The sequence below is a fragment of the Penaeus monodon genome, chromosome 3 (genome assembly GCF_015228065.2).
Source record: "Penaeus monodon isolate SGIC_2016 chromosome 3, NSTDA_Pmon_1, whole genome shotgun sequence".
NCBI classification, from domain to species: domain Eukaryota; kingdom Metazoa; phylum Arthropoda; class Malacostraca; order Decapoda; family Penaeidae; genus Penaeus; species Penaeus monodon.
In genome coordinates this window covers 42750128-42762627 of record NC_051388.1, presented here as the reverse complement: position 1 = coordinate 42762627, position 12500 = coordinate 42750128, and the positions used below count along the sequence as shown (strand labels likewise).

Below are 12500 nucleotides of genomic sequence, written 5' to 3'. Positions count from 1 at the left end.
AAATGTGTTATAAATGAAAGCCATAGGTTTGATTTCAATAGTACAAATAAACTTATGGGTCTAATTAGGGAACTGGTTAATTGTTGAAATGATACACATTGGTTGTAAAATCAGTGTGTAATATCAGAAAGTAATTTAGCTGCCAGGTTTCATATCTGTTTTTTAGAAGGATAACTTGCCTTTTGATCAAACTCAGCACTTTGCTCATATATCATTTGATCAGCTTATTTTTGAATAGTGGTTAGATGAATGACAACATACTAGGTAATTATAGCCAGAAGAACTTGACTTCGTATAAGAGAGATCCTTCCAATTCAAGTTTATTACTCTTAACAATTTGCTTAGTCTCGTATTTTATATCATCTCTTTCTCTCAAGTTTTCTTTTTATCCCATATTTTCTCTGTAAAAGCTTCTATGCTTTCTCTCTGTTTATTATCATCTTCCTTTCTGTCACTTTATACATTTTTGCTTGCTTTCTCTCTCTCTCTCTCTCTTCTCTCTCTCTCTCTCTCTCTCTCTTCTCTCTCTCTCTCTCTCTCTCTCTCTTCTTTCTCTTATCTCTCTCTCTCTCTTCTTCTCATCTCTCTCTCTCTCTCTCTCTTTCTCTATCTTTTCCCCTTTCTCCTCTCTCTCCCCTTCCTTTTTTTCCTCTCTCCTTGGCTTCTCTCCCATTCTTCATTCTGCCTTCTTTTACTGTTTACCCTTTTTGACGGGTTGCAAATACCCTTTCCCTTTTTGTTATTGTATTGTAGTAGATTCCAAGGTCATCTAAGTGATTTATCCTTCTAAATCGATATTAGTTAAAAATAATACTATCCCTTTTCTAATTAGGGAATCACTGGTTAATAAGTACAATTGTTGTAAAATTGTGGTAATCGTTGTCATAAAAATAGGATCAAATAGATGACATTGATCATTTGATATTCAGGTCAGTAATATACTTGCTTTATAAGGAATCTAATTCTTATTAATACATTTATATATAATATATATTAGTATATATATATGACTTTATATATGGTATGATGTATTATGATACCATAGACATTTTACCTTCTACTCAAAATAAATAAAGTTAAATGACATAGCCAAGCTTACAAAGATACAAACTAACACTTATCAATAAGAAAACTAATTGTGAATAATTACATGTGAAAATCATAAGTAATATCAGAAATAATGCTGCAGTATTATATGTTTTTGACAATAACTTGACTATGATATTACATATTGCTCATATATAGTTGATAGTCTTATTATTATATCTTGTTAGATTATATGCCAAATAAATATTATACCAAATAAACTTGACTCTATAAACAAATTTCAATTCTAAGTACATACCTTAAACATGAAGATATTTAATTTATATCATGTTATTCCTCTCAAGTTTTCTATTATCAATATTTTATTAGTAAAATGCTCATAGTTCATATCGTTTATTATATCTTACATTTCTGTATTTATACATTTTTTTTTTTTATCATTACCTCTCTATATCATCATAGGTTATATTCATATCATATCACTCTCATATAATATATATTTATCTACTTTCTTCTCTTTATCACTTTTATTGCTCTCTTTACACTTTCATTATACTTTCTCTTTATTACTCTCTCTCATTTTATTTTTCTCTATTATCTCTCTCTCTCTTCTTTCTATCATGATTTACTCTCATATTCTTTTATTATATTATTCTCAGTTATATATCTCTCTTTTTTATTCTTCCTTTTCTCATATTATACTACTCTATATTTATATATATTTCGCATATCTATATACTGGCTCTTCATGCTTTCATTGCTATAGACTGTTTCACTGTGTAAAATTGATTGTTGCAGTGGCTAAAATGACCTAGATGTTGTTTAAGAAGATATAATTTAAGATTAGAATTGCAATATTATAATAAATATATTATGTCCATCTTATAACTATGATATTATTAACATATATTATATCTTTATAGAGTTGTATTAATGTGTTGTCTCTAGTGCGATAATGCCTTACTGGTGGCTGTCATGTTTGAATCTTGCCTGAGATGTAATATATAAGGAACATTAGGAAGTATGACAATGTGGTAGTACGAATGGCAAATGTAGTAGTGTTTATTTACTGATGTGATTGTGTTTTGGGGTTGTCATTACCAGTATATATGGGAGGTGATTATATATATATATGATCACATTATTCTAAATATAGAAGTATATTAATATATGTAGTATATATTATATATATACATATACACATCCTCACACACACACACACACACACATCTGTTACACATCACACCACCTACACACTACACATACGATACACATCTCACAAGACACTCACACACACACACCCACCACCACACACAACAGAGACGGACACAAAGCACACACACACACACAACACACACACACAACACCAACACCACACACACAGAACACACACACACACATATACACTATATACATACTATACATCATCACAATCATATTCTAAAAAATTATCTATCAAATGTGTACATCTTTATATATGTATATACATATATGTAGTAATATTACATGTTATTCAATATAGTACATATATATATACATATATTAATAATATAAATAATATAATATATATATAATATATATGTCAAATATATATCATCAACAATAATTATATATATCAATATTACATTAATAATATTATAATAAATACTAATATATAAAAATAATTAGATATATAATTGATATATAAAATATAATACATATAATAAATAATTATATACTATATATAATATATATATAATATATTAATATATATTCATATTATATATCATCTAATTATATAAATATATAATATATATGATATATATATATAATATTTAGATATATATATAATATGATATATATTATTGATACATATATTAATATATATATTATATATGATATTATTATCTATATTATATCTATTATATATATTATTTATATATGCATATTACTATATATATGATAGCTCATATTATATATTATAGATATATATGATATATCATGATTTATATTAGTATATATTATATGGATATAGAAGATAATATGATTATAGTAGATAATATAATATATATATTATATATTATATGTATATATATAGTATATCTAATAGTATATATATATATATATAGTATATATATATATATATATATATATATATATATTGATATATAGTTATATATATTATATAAATACATATAATATACATACTATATATAAATAATATTATATATATATATACATATATATCATAATATATATATACATAATAATCACACACACACACACACACACACACACACACACACACACACACACACACACACACACACACACACACACACACACACACACATGTATTCATATATATGAACATCATCTTTGATCATTGTTTCTTTAACCCAATGCTGCTGCAAAAATGCAATGTTTATTATGATACTGTTTTGTGAAATGTATCTACACATAAATGGCTCCATAATTGTTCAGACACCAAAATGTCAATTTTTGGTCTTGCTAGTCTATGTAACATCATCTGGTTTTTGCCCTTCCTTGAGTTTTGGGAGAAATGTTAATAATAGTACTACTAGCAATATGACATAAAATAAAATATATAAAAAAGTGTAGGAAAAGTGTAAACAGGTGAGGTAGGTAGGATTAGGAATTAACTCTATAATGACCAAACACTTGTGAAGCCATTCATGTATAAATACAATTGATAAACTAAACTCTCTGTGGGTATGGCATTTACATACATGCCATCCCCAGTGGCACTGGGCTAATGAAGCAATGTAACAAATGAAAATAACATATGGATTTAAGACAAAACTATGGTAATGAGAGTTTGAGTACATTACAGAGAGCGAATGAGAGTGAAAGAGTAATTCCGTTTGAGTGAATGGTGGGTAAAAACTAAGTATGTAGAATGCTATGAAAGGTCAACTTAATATAGGAAGTGAAAGGGAAAATGTATGAGAGAATCATGAGAAGTTATGTAATAGATAGAGGATGAATATAATAGTTTTTAGTTAAATGAATTGATAAATATGAATGAATTATTGTGTGAATGAATTGACATTCATTTGAGTGTGTGTTGCATGTTTGTTTTTTGATCATGGAACTTAAACAAACATGACCTTTTTCATACAAATATAATCCCTTTTCCATACAAAGATTGCTAATATGTAGTAAATAGCAGTTAGTAGAATGATGATGAGAGTGACTGGAAAATCTTTATCTAAAATAAAATTACCTTACAAATTCAATCAAAATGAGAAAATAGTAACCTTCAGTTAAGCGTGAATCTGCAAGATTACATTTTTCAAACCATGAATTTCTTTTGCAATTTTAAGTTTTGCAAGAAGGTGATAGATCAATCTAGTAAATACTATGTATTAAAAAGCATTAACTTTTTAAATGAAAAAAAGCAACTTAGTAATTGCTCCTTTCAGTAAGAAGAGTTATCAGAATTACAGACCTCCAGGCTTCACTTTGGTTCTTGTCTGCATGAGAAATGCATGATCTTTTTTATACAAGTGTTAGTTAATGAGTGATCATGTTTTTGTCATTTATCAGTGTTTGATTACTTTTTACTACTTGTTTCTTTTCAAGATAAAGCAAAGTTATTTTGTGCTTTTTGGCAAAATATGCTTATTTTGTTTAGTTGCTCCTATATTGTAGTATAGTGTATTCATGATTATGGATTTTTTTTTTTTCAGAACTGAAGAGTGCTGTATCCCCATTTAACAAACTTATCTTTTGAAGACAGTTTCTCTTGTCTTCTTTTGATACTAAAAATGAAGGTCCTGAAGTGATTCTTGTTTGAAAGCTGGAGATACTGTGGGATAATTCCTCAATTTTATTTCTTCTTTCAGTCCTTAATTGCCTGCGTTTATCGGCTTCAGAAGTGACGCTAAAATTAAAAACTGGTAAGGACTTTTATCTTCCCCTTTATTTTCCATTATCTTTGTTGATAATAGTCACATGTGTGGTATTTTCCTATACTTTGCTTGGTTAGTATAAGTTAACCCAATGCCTAAGGGCATAGTACTTATGTACATGCCATGCCCATTTTGAGTTTACTTTATTAATTGTTTATACACATAGATGGCTGCACTTATACTAAGTCACCAATGAGCCAATTATGAGTACAGCCTGTCTTGACCATCTACCCTTTTCCTTGATTTACAAAAATATTTTACGATATCTTATTTTGTTGTTACTAATGTTTATAACATTATAGTAATTATAATGTGTATAATAAAAATAACAGCATAGATATTCATAACATTAGCAAAAAATAAATTTTTCCTGCCAATTCAAGGAAAGATGAAATCAGGTAAGGTCACAAGGTCTACTTTGTGGCTAAGCACTAGCAGAGCCATCTATGTGCAGAGACATTTCACAAAAAAAGAAAAAAAAAGAAAAAAAAAAGCACAGCATTTTCCCAGCAGCATTGGTTTAAGTCAGAACCCTGTAATAGCTCATCCTAGGGCCATCCTGGGGAACTGCCCAGTTCTTTCAACCACTAAGAACTGAACTTAATGAGAATAGCAAGAAAATATTTATCAGATGAAGTTTATATGTAGTTATGTACACAAAAGTATACAGTAGCATACATTTATAAGAATACATAGTACACTTTTCTTTTGAAGATATAGTACACTCTTATATTGTTTAAAGTTAACAGAGTTATGTAAGCTGTAGTTTTACAAAGTGACTTTTATATGCTGTTACACTAATGAATATTGTAAGTAATCTTACAATATTTTTATGAGTTAGTATTTAAAATTACAGAAAAATAATCATAAGCTTTACTGAACTTGACTGAAATGTTATGCTAAATAAAATTTTTGACCTTCCTTGTGTTTATCATCTCATCAGCAGATGCAGGGATTCAGCAGCGAGTGCAGCAGTACTTGGCTACTCCAAACAACTCGGATGTGTTGCGTACTGCCATAACCCGAGATGATTTGCAAGGGGTAAGACACATCAAGGCCAAGAAATCATCGAGCCGAACACCACCAGAGCAATCATCATCCACACCTCCATCTCTCCCCAGCCCTACACTTTCAGATGCCTCAGACCGTGCAACCATCAGCCATGGCTCAAACCACACGGCATCTGAGAATGGTATACACGTGAAAGATAGAACTACAGCGGAAAATGAGCGCAACAAGCAGAAGCCCAAAAATGAAGCATACTTGATGACAGGTGATCTGATCTTGAATCTCTCACGGACTTCCCACGATCCCAGTTGGCTTCCGCAGCAGAGAACTGTTGATGATTTAAGAAAGTCAGGTAGCTGTAGTGTCCCTACGAGTCCTAATGAAACATACTTAGGTGGTGGCAGGCTAGCCAAGCATGAAGTGGGAAGTCCGCAGAGTTTGTGTTCGCCGGTCTCAGCTGACAGTAATCCTAGCGGTGTGCAATTTACTTATCCCCCAACTAGCACGGCAGTGAGAATATCCAAGTCTGAGGACCATTTACAGTATCAGAAGGATAATATGTGTGCTGTTAACATAGAGCTTGATGATGATGTTACGTCTTCACTAAACACGCTGCTAGATACCCGTGATGACCCCAGTAATTCCCCTGTCCCCAGTGAGGAGTGTGATCATCGCATTGTGTGGACATTCAATGCCCCAACTTCCCCAGGTAGTGTTCATTCAAGTCATGACTCTGATAGCCCATTGATTCGGTCACCCTCCCCTACTTCCCCCCAGTCTCCCACCTCCTCCATGCAGTACTCATGTAGTGGAGTGTACGATAAAATGTGTAGTGGCCGAGATTCCTTAGGCAGCTCTAACCGATCAGAGAATGTGTGCTCTAATAGCTCTAGCCTAACTAGTCCGGACACTGATGTGCCTGATGAACTTGAGTGGGACGATACAACGCCAACATTACAAATCCCTTCTGCTCATGCCAACGGTTTTGGTGCCAAAGATTTACTTCCTAATGGACATAATATGGGGGGTGTAATGACAACTGAAAGTAGAAGTCTAGTCACTGATAAAGCCAAAGTAAGGAAACAGGATGAAAATCGCATTGTGATACGAGTGGAAGGCCCTGACATGAACAGCTCAAGAAGAAGACCAACGCAGTTAAGCCGAGGCGATGAGCAGATACATCATGACCCACAGGACAGTTATGATGCATCGTGTGACCCCGACCTGACCCCAACTAACACAAGGCCTCCCACACCTGGGTCAGGCACTCTGTCCCCAGATACCCTTGCCTACCAGGAGTTGCGTGAATCTGAGGATGAAATTACCTGTCTTTCAGAAGAGGATGCAGGCAAGACCTCCATTCGCACCTCAAGTACTACTTCTCCTCCTCTCAGTGAGGATGAATCAGATATTGACTCCCTACACAGCTTCCACTACAGTCCTAAGGCAGTAGACATCCCATCTGCAGTCCGGCTGGCCAAGAGGCTGATCTCCCTTGATGGCTTCAAGAAATCAGATGTATCTCGCCATCTGTCAAAAAAGTAAGTGAATTTGAAAGGGGTTCTTGTAAATCTGCAATTAGGATATACATTTTTTTTTCCATAACCTATTTTACTTGAACTGTGTTGCTTCCTGTACTGGTTTGTATTAAGTCAACTCAAGCTGTATTTGTGTTATATATCTAGGGAGAGTCATAGTATGATGAGGAAATACTCTTTTGTTGGTCACTTAATGAACCTTTACACCTTGTGTTGCTAGTTGGGCTGCAAATATTTGTATATCTCTTGCTCTAATCTGTTAAAAATATATAGTTGAGTAACATCACCTCTCATGCTTCCCTTCCATACATTATCATATATTTACTTCATGTACTCTATCAACAAAAGAGATTATACCTTAAAAAGAGTAAGAAGTATCAAGTAAGGGCTTCATAATTGATTGAGAAATAGTTGGATGTAAGTACATTTTAGCATGAGTATTTCAGAGTGAAGAAAGAGAATTTAGGATAATACAATTGCTCTTCCAAGATTTTATTAGTTTGAGGTTAGCTTCTATCACAGTAAAAAAAAAATAATAACAATAAAGTGCTATATGTAGAAAATACTTCAAGTCTGACTTAGAGGGATACTAAGCCAGTGACCCCATATGAAAGGGGCCCCAACAATACAGGGTGAATAGACCATAGATATTGCATATTTAAACTTAATACAAAACAGTGTGATTGATTGCTTAGCACTATAACCCCACTACATTCTTTTAACCTATGCACTGTGCCAGGCACCATGGAGTAGCTTATCATGCATTTGCTCTTTGTGCAAGCTGGATGGGCCAGTTTGGCATTTTCAGTATCTAACAGCTAGCCTATATCTCCTCAATCCAACATTTGGATAACGAAGCAAAAAGCAAGCTACTTCTGTGGTGCAACCAAAGTCAGTTGAATTATTAATTAATACATTCAAGTAATGCTATATTATGACTTCACAATAGGAAGATATATTACATGATGAATTTCCAAGAGTTGCTTTTCATAGCTGACAATTATAAATATAGAAAAGGTATATTTTTAGGGGTCTCTGTAATAAGCTGGTCATTATGACTTAAATGATTGTTCAACCATCATATTGGCTTACAGAGTTAGAAAAAGAGTGTGAATGAGAGAAATATAAACAATGTAGATGTGAGAAGACATTTGTTAATAGAGTGAATGTAATCAGATCGATGCACTTTCTCCTTTACTTCTTTCCACCTCATCCTCTTCCAGAGCAAGGATTTATATTTTTGTATTGTCACAAAATTAAGGTTTATTTGTAAGATCAATATTACTAACAAAATTGGTAACAAAAAATTTTTATTAGTAGATTGTATTACTTAGTATTACTTCTATTTAAGTATATGTTCAACAATTTACCTGTAAAATTTTGGAAACAGTATATGTCATTATTAGTTCTCCATAATAATGACTATGCGTCAATAAGGTTTGTAGTTTGATAAAGAATACTTCAGATTCATAAGTTATGGTATTTTATTATAGTTTTAAGTATTTGATTTTAATTATAGGCAATATCTATGGCTACTGTATCAGTGTTAGTACATGCTCTCTGTGTGGAGCAAATATTTGCTAACTCAACATCATGTCTATTACTATGCTCTAAGCAAGCTAATCTAATCAAACTCATCCTATCCTATCCCATTCTTTCCTAACCTAACCTTATTTAGTAATATCTACATCACAGAGATTGCATATTCTTGCCTCATCTTTAACCACTTAATGGCTATCCCCTACCATTAAGCTAAAGCTGCTGTATGTCCCAAAGAGTTAGCCATTTCCATTATTAGGTATGTTACTGTTGAAAGATTTTTGATGAATTTCAATATATTCAGCAAATTTCTGGAAATGTTATTTTTTATTATTATTTTATATTATCATGCATACACATTCAAATAAACACATTCACACATAGGCAAGCAAGCACCCACATATGCATGCACCCACCTTAGCAAGCACCCACCCTTGTACCCACTTGTACACACTTTTCTGACACCTGCCATTTAGTAAATTTTTTCATGATGTGACACATGTCAACCAGATCCAATAGTTAAAAAGTGTATTAGGTGTCTGACTTTGGCTTTGTGATAAAGGATACCAAGGAGGCAAGGCTGTATTGACCTTTTTTTTTTATATATATATCATCTGCCTTATTGTGAGAAAATTGAAGGTTGTGTGTGTGTGTGTGTGTGTGTGTGTGTGTGTGTGTGTGTGTGTGTGTGTGTGTGTATATATATATATATATATATTATATATATATATATATAATATATATATAATATATATATTATATATATATATATATATATATAAGTATTATATATATATATATATATATACATACACATATACATATACTTACACATATACACATATACTATATATACATATATATATATATATAATAATATTATATATATATATATATATATATATAATATATATATATATATATATATATATATATATATCTATATGTATATGTATGTGTGTTATATATATATATGTACTATATTATATATATATATATATATATATATATATATATAATATATATATATATATATATACTTATATATAATATATATATATATACATATGCATATATACATATATACATATATACATATAGACATATGATTATAAATATATCATATATAAATATATCATCATCTATACACATATAATTATAATACGACATATTATATTATATAAATAATATAGCATATATATATATAATATATATTATATATATATTATATATATAATATAGTATGTATATATGTTATATGTATAATATATATTATATATGCATATATATATATATATATATATATATATAATATATATATATATACATATATACTATAATATAATATATATAATATTAAATAGTGTGTGTGTGTGTGTGTGTGTTATATGTATATATGTATTGTATATGTATATATTGACGTGTAATGTATATATGTATGTTATATGTATATGTATATGTATATATGATATATATATATATATATATATTATATATATTATATATATATTAATATATATATAATTTATATATATATGGTTCAGCATATACATATTCATCTATAGCAGTTGCATACATATATACATATACATATAACATAATATATACTATACACATACGTATTATACAATATGTATATGTATATGAATATTGTATATGTATCAAATATATATGAAGGATTTCAGATAGATAGATGATAGAAGATAGTAGATTATTAGAGTATTATATATAAATACTGTGTGGTTGCAATTGTATGTATATTATTCTAAACATTATTACTCAAAATGCTCATCATAAATCTCCTGGCTTCTTCAGCAATGAATTCAGTCGGGCAGTTGCAGAGGAATATCTGAACTATTTTGATTTCCGGGGTGACACCCTGGACAAAGCCCTTCGGAAATTCCTTGACAAATTCTGCCTAACTGGTGAGACACAAGAGAGAGAGCGTGTGTTAGTCCATTTCTCCAGGAGATATCTTGACTGCAACCCAGGCACTTTCAACTCCCAAGGTATAGATTGAAAAAGGCCCATGTAACTTATGTAGAGTTAGGTTTCGATTTTTATTCTTTTTTCTTTTTACTTTTTAAAACACTTTTTGTGCTTCTTTTATTTAAGATTTTCTTTTTACTTTTCTTTTTCTTTTTGATAAGATTTATATTATGACATATTTAGATAATGAAGATTTGTTACTCCATTGAACATGATTTGTTTAAATCTATAGACAATGATTATGCAATAAATTTGGGCAATTGATAGAGACACTAATTTTGTAATAAATGTGGCAGATGCTGTTCACACACTCACTTGTGCTTTGATGCTACTGAACACGGACTTGCATGGGCAAAGTGTAGGGCGGAAGATGACTTGCAATGAATTCATCGACAACCTCGCAGATTTGAATGATGGAGAGAATTTCCCCAGAGAAGTGCTCAAGTCCCTCTATCAAGCCATGCGAAGCCAGCCTTTGCAGTGGGCTACGTAAGTAAACCATTTTTTTTTTTTTTTTTTTTTTTTTTTTTTTTTTTTTTTTTTCTTTTTTTTTTTTTTTTTTTCTTCTTCTTCTTCTTCTTCTTCTTCTTCTTCTTCTTCTTTTTGTCTGATTAACCGTAGAGTGAGGTGTTTTGATTTTCTTTACTAATAAATCCATAGATTATCAAAAGTAGAGTTGAATGAGAATGTATCAGAGTGTTGGTTGAAAGAACAGAAAATAGTGGTAAGAAGCGACTGTCTTAAATTTCTTGCTGATCTCTGAACCCAGTTTGTCATTTACTCAAATTACAGCAGGTTTGTCTCTTGTCTTTTTCCATTGCGCTGTTTGTCTTAAACTCTGCACCTCAGCAAAGCAGACTTGTGTGTCGAATCAGTGGTGAAACACTATGGATATGTTGATGTCAGGTTGAAGTATGTATTTAATTCTTAGGTGTTGTTGTATGATGAGCCTTGTAATTGTTTTATTTGCTTTAGCATTCTGTGGACAAAGTCATTGTAAGTTTGGTTTTATCTCTTTACACATATGTTTATTTATGAGCCTGCTTGTGAAAATCTTTTAAAATATGATGATGGAAATTGGGAGAAAAAGAGTGAGTGTAAATGGAAAGAAGCAAGTTAGTAAGTTGATATGTATTTCATTAGTAGAGTAAATGTACAGTAAGCAGTAGATTATAAAAGGTAAAGTACCTGGCTTAATAGTTAAATATCAAGTAGAAATATATACACTGTAAGAAGGTCTGGATGAAGTTGTATGAGCAATTGACAACTAGAGCTTATGAAATATATGTGTGTAGAATTAGAGAGAGGAAGAGACAGAGAGGGAGGAAAGGAGGGAGAGAAAGAGAAAGAGGGAGGGAGGGAGGGAGAGAAAGAGAGAGAGAGAGAGATGGAGGGAGGGAGAGAAAGAGAGAGAGAGAGAGGAGGGAGGGGGGAGAGAAAGAGAGAGAGAGAGATGGAGAGAAGG

General features: G+C 31.0%; 1 protein-coding gene across 1 annotated transcript in view; it reads left to right on the top strand.

Annotated features, from left to right (window-relative positions):
- The window catches only part of LOC119594942 (PH and SEC7 domain-containing protein-like), a 65123-nt gene that overhangs the window by 9301 nt on the left and 43322 nt on the right, over positions 1 to 12500 (top strand). The window contains exons 2-5 of the mRNA XM_037944013.1: positions 4850 to 4949; positions 5905 to 7510; positions 10862 to 11055; positions 11332 to 11524. Coding sequence (XP_037799941.1) covers positions 4850 to 4949; positions 5905 to 7510; positions 10862 to 11055; positions 11332 to 11524 — 2093 coding nt within the window. The remainder of the gene's footprint in view (positions 1 to 4849; positions 4950 to 5904; positions 7511 to 10861; positions 11056 to 11331; positions 11525 to 12500) is intronic.